This window comes from Glossina fuscipes, unplaced genomic scaffold, assembly GCF_014805625.2.
Source record: "Glossina fuscipes isolate IAEA_lab_2018 unplaced genomic scaffold, Yale_Gfus_2 112, whole genome shotgun sequence".
Lineage (NCBI taxonomy): Eukaryota > Metazoa > Arthropoda > Insecta > Diptera > Glossinidae > Glossina > Glossina fuscipes.
In genome coordinates, this window is record NW_023998455.1 from 2,557,734 (window position 1) to 2,573,986 (window position 16,253).

General features: G+C 32.9%; 1 protein-coding gene across 6 annotated transcripts; it reads right to left on the minus strand.

The window, feature by feature from the left end:
* Positions 1 to 6,944: 6,944 nt before the first annotated feature.
* On the minus strand, positions 6,945 to 16,253 carry LOC119639139 (solute carrier family 22 member 13). Of its 6 annotated transcripts, XM_038036368.1 has the most exons (7): positions 16,156 to 16,253; positions 10,342 to 10,639; positions 9,621 to 10,246; positions 9,396 to 9,550; positions 7,660 to 8,163; positions 7,457 to 7,597; positions 6,945 to 7,392 (listed from the first exon to the last, which is right to left on the minus strand). In XM_038036368.1, exons 3-7 carry the CDS (start codon positions 10,142 to 10,144, stop codon positions 6,992 to 6,994), a joined length of 1,725 nt encoding a protein of 574 aa, XP_037892296.1. In that variant the 5' UTR covers positions 10,145 to 10,246; positions 10,342 to 10,639; positions 16,156 to 16,253; the 3' UTR covers positions 6,945 to 6,991. The 6 variants fall into 6 exon arrangements, with proteins under 6 accessions (XP_037892296.1, XP_037892298.1, XP_037892294.1 ...); XM_038036370.1 differs by lacking the exons at positions 10,342 to 10,639; positions 16,156 to 16,253 and adding an exon at positions 15,805 to 16,126; XM_038036366.1 differs by lacking the exon at positions 16,156 to 16,253 and adding an exon at positions 16,022 to 16,123 and having other exon boundaries at positions 9,621 to 10,639.

A 16,253-nucleotide genomic window follows, 5' to 3' on the forward strand; every position in this document is an offset into this window, starting at 1 on the left:
TTAATTATTTCATCGCTTTCCATTTGTTACGTTTTATAAAGCGTTAAGATCTTTTTATAAGTGTTAGCAACCTGTTGCAATAACACTTGGAGTACAACTATTTTAATTTTACTATCATTTGTTTGTTGAAAAAAGAAAGTCTTACTTGAAAAACATTGCAAAGCTTAAATAAAAATAGAAAAGTTTTCGTTTTTAAAAGAAATCCTCAATAAACAAGTTTTTCACGCAACGCATATTTCATATGAAAAGTTAATGCTAGTAATGAAAATAATTATGAGAGCAAAAACAACTAAAGTTTCATGTGTGCGTCTATTAGCATTGCTAGCCACAACGCAGGAGATAAAAAACAACTAATTTTGCCTAAGTTTAGCGAGAAGTAATAATAAACAATAAAAAAAGTTTTTCCTAAACGTAGCGGGAAACAAAAATTAAAAGCAACTTATTTTTCAAATCCCAGCGAGAAGCAAAAAAAAAAAACTAGTCTTCTTAATCTCTGCAATAGACGCAATAAAGAGATGAAATAATTTTTGTCAAGTTTAGCGAAGAAGAAAAGTAAAAAGAAGTACATTTTCTTACGCATTGCGAGATAAATAAAATTATAAAAGAAAAACAAATTTTTGTAAGCTAAGTTTGAAAAATGAGAAAAAAATAATTTTTCCTAAGCTTAGTGCTACATATTCACATTTTTATTCATATTGTGTTAAAGTTAACATTCTGTTATCAGGAAAAATGTCTTACAAACGAATCTTTCCTTCTGTTTCTGTTTCGCCACTTCTTCCCAAGTATTGTCTTTGACTACAAACCCATTATATATGATGTTTTTACCTTTTCTGAGAGTAACATTCTATTTCCGAATAAAATTTACTTTCCTGTATATTTGTTACGAATGCTCTTTTTGTCGGCATTTTCAAGCGCAGCGGATTATTTTAGTTTGTAGTGTTAAAATGTGTACCAAATTCAATGTTGAAAATAGTATAAAAAAGTTATTTAAAAAAAAGTGTTTAAATAATTTTTTGTGATTTTTCGACATTTCAAAAATATATTTTGCATATTTATGTCGAGCAGAAAAAATGTAAAAAAATTTGTAAAATAAAAGTTATTATTATTTATTTGCGCCGTTTTTCGTTGTGGATTATGGGTATTTTGAAATGAAATTTTTTCTCGTCAAATTCTCCAAATATTGTCTTTGCTTATTAGTGTAAGCGGTATTTTTAAGCGTGGTGGAGCTTCCGTCAAGTTATTGTAATTTTCAATGGCAAAGTTTATCTAAAATAATATGAAAAAGTTATTGAAAAAAGAATTTAGGTAATTTCTTATGAATTTCAAACCCTTTTAAAATGTATTTCGTATGTGTTGCGAAGGCAATGATTAAAAAACGTTGTGATATAAATTGCAAAGAGAACTTTTTTATTTACAGTTATTCGCGCCGGTTTTTATTGTGGATTATGTGTATTACATTAACGTAAAAAACAGGGCTGTTGTTGATTTGAGTTTTGATACTGACTAATCAACGTTGATAAAAATAACCATAAGCAATTATTTTTGTTTTATTCAAGTAAAAGAATCTTTCTGTCTCTTCCTGTTTCGTAAATTTTTCGCAAAATTTGCTTTTGCTTATTAGTTTAATCCGTATTTTCAAGAGTAATGGAACTTCCAGCGAGATATTGTATTTTTGGTTGTAAAAAATGCGCAAAATTGGTTCAAAATAATATAAAAAAGTTATTTATACGATATAATTCCTTATGATTTTTTCATATTTCAAAAATATATTTTGCATCTTTATGTCGAGCAGAAAAAGTGTAAAAGAGTTTGTAAAATAAAAGTTATTATCAATATTTATTTGCGCCGCTTTTCGTTGTGGATTTCATAATCCATTTTGAAATTAAATTTGTTCTCGTTAAATTCTCAAAATATTGTCTTTGCTTAGTGTAAGCGGTATTTTCAAACGTGATGGAGCTTCCGTCAAGTTATTGTAGTTTTTAATGGCAAAATTTCTTTAAAATAATATGATAAATTTATTGAAAAAAGAATTTAAATAATTTCTTAGGAATTTCTAAGCCTTTTAAAACGTATTCCGTATGTGTTGCGAAGGCAATGATTAACAAAATTATGAAATAAATTGCAAAGAAAACTTTTCTATTTTGTTATTCGCGCCGGTTTTTATTGTGGATTATGTGTATTAAGTTAATGTAAAAGTAAGGGTTATTATATTATGAGAAAAGATAGAAATGAAATATAACAAAATTAAAAGGAAATAAGTAATAAGTGTACATAACCAAAAAAAAAAGTTGAGCCCGTAGCTTTAGGGCTATGAATTACTTTATATTATCTATTTTCTGAATTTAATATTCTAGATAAAGATTTGACAGGAATGGGCAGATGAATATAAATCCAATAAATGGCCATCGTTTTTAAAATAAATGGAATTTGTAATACCATTTTTTCTCTCTTTGCATCAAATCAAAAAACTTTTAATATTTCTTTTTATCTCTCATCTTTTCTGCTATGGAGTACCTTGTTAAGATTTTCTTTTTCTTTGTCAGTCTCATCGGCATGTGCATGTTCAACTAAAGAGGAACTTCCGGCATGAATTGTTTACGAACTTTTCATATATAATTAATCTCAAACTATTAAAACGAAAATTTGGTTTATGTTTTTCCTTTATTGAAAAGGGTTTCATGTATTGAAAAGTGAAAAAATTGCAAAGAAACCTTTTTATTCTTAATTATTCGCGCCGGCTTATGTATGGGATATATCCGTTAGATGAGTAAAGTGAGAGCGAGAGATAGGCAAAAATTAGTAGCAACGGTTGTTATTTTAGTAAGTTTTGTCACTAAATAATCATTGTTGACAAAACAGAAGGTGAAAAAGTAAAAGTAAAAAATTAAAATAGGTGGCATATAAAAAGGAGAAAGAATAAATAAATACATAAAAAAAAATGATACAAACTAAATGTAACAGTAATGAAAGCATTGAATTAATTTTTTTGTATTTTAAAAGTTTAATATGTTTTCCCTTTAAGTGCCTTTTTTCAAAATGTGATTGCAAATTAAACAATTAAGAATAGAACAACTAAACGGGAGGAAATTTGAAAATTAGGTAAGAATTTCATGTAAATTTTTTTTAAATAAAAAAGAGAATATTTATCTTGTTAAAGGTGTGAAGTCATATTTAAATATAACTAGCAAAGACACAAACCATTTTTTTGCAGAGCTGTTTTCAGCCGTTAACAGAATTCTGTTAAACGAAGTCTCGGAGGGATGTAACTCAAAATACAGTTAAAATGGAACTTTTCGAGAATTTTTTTACAAAATATTACAAACAAAACATGACTTTAATTCATTAATTTTCAAAAGGTCAACATTTTTACACTATGTCATAAATGAGGCTGATAAAAAGAAAGTTTGCATAGCTACTGTGGCCAAACCATGACCTGTGAAAAAATAAAACTAGTTCTTGTTTGCTTGATAATTATCGCTTTTCGTTGAACGGCGTCTATTATGCTTCCTTTAAAAAGTGCGAATTTATGCTTTAAATAATTTTGTTAGTGTAGAAAGCGATTTTTTTTTAATATTTATACACTTTTGTGGATTGTTAATTAATATATTTATTGCTTTTTACATTAAATCACACACAAACTTCTGCACATTGCATTTAATCAAAGGCTAATGAACTTGGCAAAAATTAAAAACCCGTTTTTTATTTAAAAATATTAAAATGTAGTTTATTTAATATTGAAAATCGTGTAATGAATATAAATAAATGTAAGCTAAGGAATTTTCGATTAATAAAGGCAGGTTTTACATTACATATGTGCGTGTGTGCGAGTGTGTTTGCGTGCTATAAGGAGAGGTGTTGCGAGAATAACGCTCATAAACAAGTTAAGTTGTTAAAAATATGCGTAACAGCTGATCAGGTAAACGCCACAGTGAGACATGTACGCAATGCTAGGCGTCCGTAATTATGATATAGATTTCCTATAAATCGAAAATATATGTTTGATATGTTATGAATGACTTGGTTATACGGAATCTCTTCCAATTTGATATGTAACAAATTTACTAGCATTGAGTCAGTAAATGAGCAGCACATTAGAAACTGCATTTGCTAAAATTAATTTGCTGAAAAGTTCTAGGTGAGTGTAAAGACTATGGTAAGAAAAATGAAGGCCAGTTTATTTTATTTATCCTAGGGATGAGAGGCATATTCGTTTCTCTGAAAAGTTGCAACACCTACAAGGAATCCTCAGAGACCGCATAAGATATTTATTTATTTATTGCTAACAAATTTTGTAAATAAATTTACTAAGTATGGATTTTAAAGGCTGCCGGATAAGATACATCATATGCTCGCCTTGTTTAAAAACTCTACCGCACTTGAGATTTGAATCCGCGACCATGGAGTTGTTAATCGCGATCGTTTGGTTACTTGACTTTTAGTGCGGATTTATGCTCATAAGATATATAGATACGTGATCAGTACCAAATTCTGAATCGATTTTTGCTTGTATGTCCGAAAGCCGCTCAGAATAAAGCGGATAACTCATCCACAATAAATAATAACGATACATTGAAGTATTTGTCAGGGTTATGGAAAACTTTTGCTTAATAAATGAATCAGTGAAGGGAATTGTTAGCGCCATCACAAGGTTCCGTTAACAAGTGGCGTTAGTCGTTTTACTATGTCTATAATTCAAGTTTTGGTAAGGAAGGAGTTCTAAGTCTTAAAAATTAGACCAAAACAAAAAAAGAATCTAAATCTAAAAAACTAAATGTTAGATCTATGTGGATTATTGATAAAAAAAATTGAAATAGAAAACAATAACGGATCGTAATGCACCATAAAATACTCTACACAATTTCACAGTTATACATACGATTGATGATGTGATAAAATTCGTTATATGGGAAGCGGTCGAAGAAGTTGTCCGATCCGTACCATGTTCAACCGCGTTTCTCCTTGGGCAAAAACACGTAAGTATACCAAATTTCATCGCAATATTTTGAAAACTGCGGTCTATAGCTGCAACCCAAGAGACCAACAACGTCGCTGGCGACTGCGCTGCACTTAGCGAATGCACTGCAGAACAAGACCAAAGAGAAAAGCAAAACGGCAAGTTAGGAGCAAATCTTTAGATTCTTTTCCGATGCATGCTTGAGTAAATATTTTTCGGTTATATTTTAAGAAAATATGTTAAATGTTAAACATTGTAATAGGAGCAAGAGAGCGATAGTAAAATGAGAAATGAGCCGATAATGTTTTCCTTTACATTGTCATGTACCTAGTTCACGCAGCAGCCATGTTTACATGTATGCGGGCTGGTGTGTATAATGGTGCATAGCCATTGTAGCAGGAATATTTGTGTATATTATATCTATGCATTTTCTTAAAAAATTAGATTTATTCACTTAAAGGAAAAAGTACCGTAAATTTTTCAGAAAAAACGATTTTCCTCAAATTTGGATGTTCTTCCCATTTTTCGCTAACATACCATATTTTAAAAAATTGTTAAAATAGTTACTGAAAGAAAAGTACTTTTATATAGGTTAACGTAATACAGGTGAATATGGGTGACATATTCTAGTTTAGCCGCGCTAGAGTCTCAAATTGGGATGTTCTCCGATATCTATTTTTCGTTGAAATACTCACCAAAAGTCATAAGCAGAATTTGAATTGGCTTAGTTTGTTTGAAAGGTATTTTCATATAGATTCATGAATAATGCACAAAAATATATGATGTTTTTTTAATATGGACAGAGTAGGCTTTCAAATATAATTAAATCTTAATCTTAATTGTTTAACAGAGTTCTACTAAGGCGTTAACAGAGTTTTGTTAACAGATATGGTAGGCGTCTTTGCTTCGTTTCTTAAGCTTGTCCTTAAAACAAAAGACGGTACGATCTGCCTAATCAGGTAAAATAGATTATTGCCTTGCTAACTGTTTCCCATCTCTTTCCTTAAATTCAGAAGATTGGCTTATTGTTCGCTGATTCTGGTTTTAGTTTTTGCGAGGTGATGAGGAAGGCAAACCATTTAGCAATGCAGAAAATAATTTCCAATAACCTTTCTCTTTTTTTAGTGAATTATCATCGTTATCCTATCATCGGAGGCAATTTAATTCACATATTGAGAAACCAATATTAGTATCATTTAAGGTTAAGAATTATAGTTTGTGAGAATCAGTTTGAATCATTTTGGACTTCTTCCAATATTATGGTGTATTTTCGAAATTTCAAAAATAAGCAAGTAAAAAAATTATATTCGGCTGCGGCCGAATCTCTTATACTCATCACTGTCGTCCTCTCTGTACTTACTCTTCAAGTCACTTTATTTGGTACACATCCGCGATATATAATTTGGAATTAACGTAATTAGCGAATTTTTGAAAAATAAAATGGATTAAGGATTATCTTCAATTGGATTCGATTTGATTTTTTTTGGATGACAGAAAAGATGTTAGTTAAAAGTTTTACAAATAAATAGAAGTGAAAACACTATAGCGGAGACGCGGTCCACCGTTAAATACCCCACGCCGTTCCACTTAATCCAGTCATTTACTCATTTACTGAATAGTATATCAAAGGCTGGTTATACATTAACTTCATGTGAATCTACAATTTCCATTAAAGCCCTCAAATTGGAGTATACTGGTACGCGGATGTTTAATATAACCCTTCTGTATTACAGGTGGTGTAGAGTGTGTGATCATATGTCATATTTCACGTAGCGCAACTAGTAATTGTCGTGAGGAAAACATAAAAGTATATTCAACTATACTTCACTTTATTTATTGTATTTTTTTACTTATGGTGTCACTATATTATTTTGCACTATTTTTGTGGTTTTTTGGCACTTTTTCTATGAAAATATATTTCTAAAATCTTATAATATAATAATATGTTAATAAATTTACTTAATACATATGATATTTTACAATAATTTTAAGCATTTTGAGATTTAAAAAAAAAGAAAAAAAAAAAACTTATTGTGACTATAAACGCGTATTGTTCACATCGTTTTCGACGGTCCAAACGTTTGCTGTTAGAGGTGAAGCCTCCTTTTGATTTTTCATTTTATCCTCCGGTAATGTAACAGTAGGCATAGGAGTTCTTGGCGTTAACATTAAACAGGTACATATACCGCCAAATATACTGAGAGCACAATAAGAGCTCAAGGACAGGGCGACATCAATTTTCTTCAAGACATTAATAAACGGTGCCGATAAAAGCCAAACACGAGCAAACGTAACCACAGAAAAAACGTAGGGTATCTTCTTACTAGGCGGCATTACCTCCGCCATACAAGCCATAATCATAGACTGAGCGCATGATACGCCAGCCTTCGGTATTGTAGCTATAATCATCCATAGCGTGACTTTTAATTCGGAATTCACTAAATGAAAGCGAATGGCGTGCAGTAGGTAATATTAAAGAAAAGTCTTATATGTTTAGCTTACATTCGGCATGACTGAAGTACCATCCTGAACAACCGATTAAGCCTGCGAAAATGTTGAGACCACCTGCCCATTGCCATTTCCATTTGTCATACTTCAATTGAAAGTGCAAGGCCATAAAGCATCCAGCAATTTCCGCGAAACCTTGAAAGAAGAACAAAAAATGTGAAGAGAAATATTGAATGGATCAGATTTTCTACGCCTACCCATTGCTATGGTATTTGGCACCAAATAATCGCGACCAAATGAACGAATATTTAACAACATGCCCATGAAATTTATTACAAACGCCGACAAAGCCAAATGAGCTCCTATCATGTGGAGTTTCGCTCGGGGACCACGCCATAAATCCGACCACTTTGCTGGTGGCGGGCCCGATCGTAGCTTATTTCTTAAAGCAATTAGTTGGTCCCGAAAATCTGAAGGGATTTTAAATTCACGATCATTAATAGTGGCTCCTTGTCGTATCATTAACTCGACATGTTCCACATCGTTTTCCCTGCCATTTTTCAAAAGCCATCGTGGCGAATCGGGTGTCCATTGTAAGAGAAATGTTAGAATTAAAGTTGGAAATGTAATGCCCAAATATATGTGAGTCCAATTATTGAAGAAGGACGATAACGATGGTAAAAAAATAACGCCAATTGACCAAAAGGTATCATAGAGAATAATTGCACCCGACCGGTAAATACCAAAAGTTAGATCAGCAACTAGAAAAAGATTTTCAAACGTGTAAAATCGTACAAAAAACGTGTGTTATAGGCACACATAAATCGAGGCCTGAGAATTGAGAGCGACAGTAGGACTAATTAAGGCTATTTAAGATCGACTGATAGGAGAGCAGATTGGTGAATGACAGAGACTTCAAAGATGTAAAAAAAAGGGAACAGTCAGAGTTGCTATTCATAAAAGAAAAATCTTTAATTCAAATGGAACCCTTCACACATTATACCTGAATGATTCCAAAATTTTCCATGGGGGTCCAAAATATGCCTTTAAGCACATCTTTTTCGAAACTGAATAACTTTTTATTACAAGATCCAATGCGGTTTGTCGATTGTGAGGAAGGAATGTAGGAAGGACTGTGACGCCTTATATCAAATAACCGAAAGTATCGGTCGAATGTTTTGGTTTTCAATTCGCGTTGCTCCTCATTGTTTTCTTGTTTTCGATTTGTTTTCAACATCATATAGATAGTATGTCGATCGATTTCGAACCAGTTTCTCAATGATTTAAGCTTGCCTATCAATCCGTCCGTTCGTTTTATATTTTTAACTTTCAGATGGGTTTGCTTCACATCTTTTAGCTGAAGGACGAATTTTATAGAAGATGAATCCGCAAATATGTTGTTTCTTTAAGTGAACTTAACATATGCTTTGCAGTTCTTCGTCGTCCAAAACTCTTCTCTTACTCTTGCGTCTCTTGATTCTTAACCTCGAAACCACTATTTCTTGAAGAGAAACTTTAAAAATCTATAGGCCTTTAGTACTCAGTGTTTAATAAAATATTTCAAGACCCGAGGCAATGGCTTTTGATAATAATCAAAAAAATATTTTCAACAATTATCAATGCGCCCACAAGTGCTATATGTCAAATCTTACTCTATCTACATTTCTTTATTATGAATTGTTTGAAATTGGGGAGTAAGTGGAGAAAATGTTAAACTTTTTGTGGAAAGATATACACGTATATATGTGCAGAGATACAATCAGGTTCAAACAAAGAACTTCGTGCTCGTCTTGAATTTTCTTTACTCTCAAAAAAGTAGAAAATAATAAAACTAAAGAACGTTCAGATGTTCAGAATTGATATCCTTTTTCTGCTTATAATTCTTTCCTTATACATTATAACTTTTGTTTCCCATTTCTGATTGCCTATAGCATAAGCATGCGAAAAAAATTTGAAAAGTATTTCAAACGGCAGTTTCATGTACATTACTTACATATGGCCTGTCCCGAGGTAAACATTATCGCACAGCATACCGCAGACAGGCATCGAAAAGCACAATGTAAAGAAAAGTCGCGAGCATAACCGGTTACAACACCGCATACAATCTGAGCCATCTGACCGATAAAGTACACATGGCGTGGACTAATGCTGCATTTATTTTTGTAAAAATGAAAATCACAAAATGTTTACGGTTAGTATTCTGATAAGAATGACTTACAATATCATCATTTTTGTAGCTGTAACACCGCCCACCAGCACACCAAACAAATGCCAATATTGAGTCCAAGCAACAAATATATCCCGTAGGCATACCAAATCGAAGTCCATAATCAATGAATGAAAATCGAAGGTATATAAAAAATTTCTACATTCCGCACGTTCGCCGGTTGTCGTGTCCTCTATGTAACATTGATTCGCTGTAACGGTCTGATTGGGATTCAAGGACGACGGATCGCATTGGAATTCCGTACTCGGATATAGTTCGGGTGCGGTAAATATTATGCAAGCCATAAACCAAGATGCCGGTATTTTACATAAAAATATGATAAGGATAGTACGGAGTTGCCAGATTCCGAAATCGCCAATTACGTGATTTATAACGTCTTTACCCGCCGTTAGCGGTAATTGAGTTGAATGCGGTGAACTGTTTAGCTGTTTAGAATCACGCCTTTCATACATTAAGGTCATATTGCGTTGACTTAAGCCAGCTGATGAAGGTGTAGATACTCTGGACGCATCCATAATGTTACAAATTCCAAAAAATTCCTTCCCCTAGTGATAATTTGTTTACGTACACTGTGTCACTTCACTTATTCACTCATTCATATCATAATAATTAAAACCCTGAAATTCCATGATAATGTATTACGAAGCAAATCAAACTCAATTCTTTTTAATTAATTTCAATTCCGTTATTAATTGAAAATGAACGCGGTTACCGTTAAAATTGTCTTATTCTTTTTCCTTTCAATTACTCTTTTCTTCACATTATTGCAATTGAGATATGAAGAATATTTTGCTCTCTCTTTCTCTCTTCTTATGTTCTCACATTATTTGTTCACATTTTTTTTTTTTTTTTGCTCTTATCGTAGCATGTACGACCTAATCTTGGTTATGCTTTAAAGAACGCAATCCACTTATTATGATTTGAATTGTTTGTAGATTTTTTCAATCAATTTGAGTTAAAGTGTTTCGCATTTCAATGCCTGCAGATAGGTGTTCATGCTGGGTGTTTTGCTACAAATGTTTTATAAATGTATTTTATTTTATGTTTATTTATTCATATCAATAATTTAAATAAATAAAAGTAAGTAAATAAAGCGCGGAATTCTTCTTTACGAACTTTTCTCTCAAAATTCGTATAAAAATGTTAAAGAAAACTTCATGTCTCTGGTAACATTTGCGTTATAGGCTTGCATCAAGATGAAGAATTCAATTGAAAACCTCCGTCCTATAAAGATCTCTATAATGATTTAGGAGATATCTTTTCCTAGCTGTCAATAATATTGGATCTACCATAATACACCATAGATGAAAATGTGAAACGTGGAGCGTTAGGAATATAAATTAGTGTCTTAGGGATAACACCCACTGTAATAGTCGAAAAAGAAAACATTATGGGCCGACTATTAAATACCCTACGCCGCATTGTCTCACACAAATCGTATTCTTGCCATAGAACACAACTCTGTTTTTATAAGAGCTTATCGTTATGGAACTGGATATGCAAAATACGACTCCGACCAAATAAAGGCTTACTTTTCGTCAGAACGGTTGTAATTTGTATATCAAATTCTCATCATAAAAAATTCTCATCATAACATATTAAAGCTTAAACTTTTCTAACCTAAAAAACAGAAATTTTCGTAAAAGTTCTTATATAGGGTAGGATCTAAAAATAAGTCTAAGTGGCTCAAATTTGGTATAGTGAATTGTTTTTTCTTAAATTTAGTTTAGACTTCTCTGCCCTACTAATTTCGTGCAAATTGATATATAAGGTATTAATTAAAAATTAGGCAGAGATGATCTGAATTTAGCACAGTTCAATTTTTTTTTTTTGTTTGCCTAGAAATTTTGAAAATTACAATTTGTTACATATAACGAGATTTGAGAATAGGGCGTTACTTGGTGGAAGAAGTAGACGGATCTGAACCATTTTCAATAGCATTCGTTTCTTGGTCAAAATACATCACTGTATCAAATTTCATCATGTATCTTGAACACAAACTTTCATGAACGGACATCAGACGGGCAGACAGGCTTACATCAATTTAGATTACGATTCTGAATTGTGAAAGTGAAAGAGAAGAAAAGAGAAAAAGTGGATCTATCTTAAGCCCTGTATGTTACATATGTCCGCAAAATCTTATTATACACTATTCCACAAGTGGTGTAGGGTATAATCATTGGCTGATAATATCTCACATACCAGATTGATATAAGAAGTTTGAGAAATCTCTAAATCTAATTTGTAGTATCTCAGGACATACACAACAGAAATAATTAATTTCACTGAATGTGGACGAAGTCAGTTTACGTTTTGGACGTTCTCGTTTGTAAAGACTTTCTTGAAAAGTATGCTTTTACAAGTTATAATTTTTGAAAAAAAAGAATGAATATTAAGCGAAGTGAAGTAGGATATGTTGCTCGTGGCTGATTATAATATTTATACCTCTTACCTCCTGTTCTGCAAGGATATATTAAGTTTGTATGAATGTATGCAACACCCACAAGGTCTTTAGGCCGAACGATTTTTTATTTGTAAAGACGAAATGAATCTGAATCGGTCTAAGCATATCCGTCTATCCGTTTTGTTTTCTTGTGTTCAACATTATTATTATTATTATTATTATTAATTTCACCAAAGAAATAAATTCTAAGACTAAACTCTTAAAGCACTAGCATCTATGGCTAACGGCTTTTATTGGAAACTCTACCGCACTTGAGACTCGAACCCACGACCTTTGAGTTGCTAGTCGAGATTCCTCGCCTTCGGCCACTCAGGTTAAGCTGATGTGCTTTCGCCCAAGGACGAAGGCTTTCGAAAAGATTTAGATTGAACGACTTCCCATTTATATGGGAACGCTTTATATGGAACTGCAGAGCGGCTGTGTCCCACTATAGTGTTTTTGTTTGTATACTTCTTTTAAATTAAAAAAAAAATTAGTTAAATAAAAGCATTTAATCACCGCTCACGCACTTAACGCACTTAACGTTTATTAGCCTCATAAATTTACGATACCAACAAGGTAATCGTAAATCCATCGCCATTAGAGCGATATGATTATCAAATGGTTGTAAATTACATTCACTATGTATAGCACACGAAATGTGTAACTTTGAAAGCTCGCCTCTAAGATACATTTCATTAGCTCGTAAGAGTATGAAAAACATCTGTCAATATTACACGATTAGATAAAAGTGCCGAAGTGATAGTGATTTAACGAGATAAGCAAGGAGATAATTTGTTGGTTTTCGTTATTCGACGCTTAGGCAAATTGTTAAAGAGTTAAATGCTTGTCTGTCTGTCGTCTATGCTTATTTATTCCTACATTTACTGTTGCAATGTCACAAAATAGTGTTTGATGTGAAGGGCTCGCAAAGCACTTCAATAGGCGTCAAGTGTTAAGAAATACCACGACTTACACACTCTTAGGGAATAGGCAGTAGAATGCAATGATGCGCCACTTATGCAAAAAAACTTTTGATGAATTAATTCCCCGTGCCTTTCTTACTGAAAATAGTAAAGAGAGTTGAAATGCTGGATAATTGTTGTGATGCAAAGGGTCCGTAAATCATTCCAACAGCCCTAAAGAACATAATGAGCGACACGAGCATGTAGAGCAAGTGGAATGAGGCGATGAGCCACTTGAGCTAGAAAGTTTCAACTTTTGTTGCTGTGCCATCTTTACAATGAATCAGCCCCTTATCTCTCTCTTACTGAAAAATCGCACTATGGTGAACGTTGCACTCCATTTTAAACCATATGCCGACGGGAGCGTAGTGTGTAAAACAGTGATAAATTATCCGCTTAATGGAACAAAGTATTGGACAATGGCAACGCCCTGAAAGCTGAGACGATTGTTTCGCGGACTTGGCGGTAGGAGATCAACACAGACTATAATATTCAATCGCTTAATATTAACTTCAGTACTTAAGCGGTATGTGGTCTGTTATGCAGGTATTTGCAAGATGACTGACGGCCGTGTTCAAGTAGAAGATCGGCAAAGAAAATCTCCCATCTTCGAAAGTCCGATCGGATATACATTTCCTACACAGCGACCACTATCTATCCCGCTCTGTGCAATGTTTTGTGCTCATCAACGAGTAATAAGTATAGGGGGCAAAAGAATGTAGATACGTAATCAACAGCAATTTCTGCTTTTCCCAAACATTCAGGCAGATGAGACAGGTGTAGTGAGAGAATAGGAGCAAAGCGCTTTGTGACATTTACATTTTGGTCTTTCAGCGGTAACGATCGCTCTTCGTTAATCAGACAGATTTTATGACATTTTTGATAAAATTTTTCACGTAAGCTTGCAGTGATTGTTTATTATCTTTACTTTTTAATAGTGCAACCACTAACTGTACGTAAAGATGACTAGAAGTTTTTCCCTCAAAATAAACGCAAATGGAAATGTTACCTCTTTTTTTATAGTCATCAAAGATGATATATCAGATATCCCAATAGCTTGTAGCACTGAAATGCGTTTCGAAGATGTCATAAAGAATAAGCTGATAGTTATCCTTAGTAGCGGACGCGACTTAACTAGTAATTTTTGCTCACTTGTAGGACAATCAAAGTTGAAATTAGTTATGTTTATTATATTAATTTTTTTATCCGAAAGTAAACAATTGGTAATCGTTCTTGATACTTTGTTTCGATTAAATGCGACTCGTCAAACACGTTCACTTATAACCCTCTGTAGACAATTTGACAGGGTGTGAAAGCCGACCAAGGGCCTTACTAAAATAACTGTCACTTGTTAACTAATGGTCGGAATCCCTGTGTTCATAGGAATCCTTAAACTGGCAGGATAGGGGCATGGGTGGGTACAATAAATCGTTTATATCGCTGCATGGATTGCGCAGACATTCGAATGTTGTACAACTTCAAGCAAACAACTCGAATAGAACCTTGTTCCGAACTGTGTTCGCAAAGCTTAATTTCTGCAATTGGTCATTCAATAGCTTACAAGCAATATACATTCAATATATATTGCATTTCAAGCACTTTTTCGTATGCTTCCGCACTTCACATTCTGCGTAACCTACAAGCGTTTCTTTTAAAACCTTTCTATTCCACTAGTGTGTATATGTGTATGTGGAGGGGTGTGACTGTATATGTATTCTTGTATATAGGTTCAATATATATTCCATTTCGAACATTTTTTCGTATGCATCCGCATTTCCACTTCTTAATATTCCACTAGTGCTTGTGTGTACGTATATCCTTGTCCATAGTTTCTATAGATCTTCGATTTCGAGCACTTTTTCTTACGTTTCCGCACTTCACATTCTACGTAACCTGTAAGCGTTTCTTTTAAAATCTTTCCATTGTATATGACTATATTGAGGAGTGTAACTGTATGTATATCCTTTTCTATAGGTTCTTTAGATCTTTCGTTTGGAGTACTTTTTCTTAGTTTTCCGCACTTCACATTGTACGTAACCGGTACGCGTTTTTTTTTAAATCTTTCTATCCACTAGTGTGTATGCGTGTATGTTGAGCAGTGTGACTGTATGTATATCCTTTTCTATAGGTTCTGTACATCTTTCGTTTGGAGTACTTTTTCTTAGGTTTCCGCACTTCACATTGTACGCAACCGGTATGCGCTTCTTTTAAAATCTTTCTATTCCACAAGTGTATATGCGTCTATGTGGAGGGGTGTGACTGTATGTGTATCCTTGTATATAGGTTCAATATATATTCCATTTCGAATATTTTTTCGTATGCTTCCGCATTTCCACATCTTTATATTCCACTAGTGCTTGTGTGTGTACGTATATCCTTGTCCATAGTTTCTATAGATCTTCGATTTCGAGCACTTTTTCTTATGTTTCTCCATTACATATCCTATGCAGATCATTCTATCCTATGTGGGCGTGTGTACGTGTGTGTGCGTGTATGTGTATAGGGATCTCACAGAACATTTTCTTATTTTCTTATATCCCCCTTTATATCCTTTTTTCGCAGATATCACGCGGTCGATAAAAGTCTTTCTCTCTATATTTCTGCTGATTTCATATCGAGCGATTATCTTCATTAGACTGCTGAATTGTCTTTCACGGAAGAAAGTTCATTATTATCGTTTCTAACATACCTTCCTGTGTGCAGAGTAACGGATTGGGAAAAAAAGGAAAAAATTTCTATACCGATTAAAAGCCTAAACGATATTTACAATCAATTGATAAGTTCAGCAAATTTCAATGGAATTTCACGTTCTTTACACACATGAATATAGTTTTTCAAATCAAATAAGAATTTGTAATAAATTCGTTGAAGAAGTCAATACTGAAAGGCTTTTCTTTTTGATATATTGCCAAAAATTAGCGGCATAATGTGTTCGTTTAGTTTTTTGTTTTGCTTTTTTTTTTCTTTTAATTTTCTTAAAATACTTGTTGTTTGTTTTCCTTTCTTCACAAATACTTTGTTTATGTATTTCGTAATAGAGGCAAACACTTGATATTCATTCCTTTAAGTGAGCCTTCTTAAATTAAATAAATAAATAAATGAATAAATAAATAAATACATAAGTAATTCACTTGCCAAAGGCCAAGAACTTGAAATATTGAAAAAGTTTGTCGGTTTCATTTCTTCTCCTTCTTAATATTTAATATGCTGGGCCTT

What these genes read in the sequence shown, in the direction of transcription:
- LOC119639139 (XM_038036368.1), bottom strand. Translation starts at nt 10,144, where the DNA reads ATGGATGCGTCCAGAGTATCTACACCTTCATCAGCTGGCTTAAGTCAA. An exon ending in TACCTCGGGACAGGCCATAT is followed by an intron (nt 8,164 to 9,395) that starts GTAAGTAATGTA and finishes ATCTTTTTCTAG; the next exon opens with TTGCTGATCTAACTTTTGGT. An exon ending in GCCAAATACCATAGCAATGG is followed by an intron (nt 7,598 to 7,659) that starts GTAGGCGTAGAA and finishes TCTTCTTTCAAG; the next exon opens with GTTTCGCGGAAATTGCTGGA.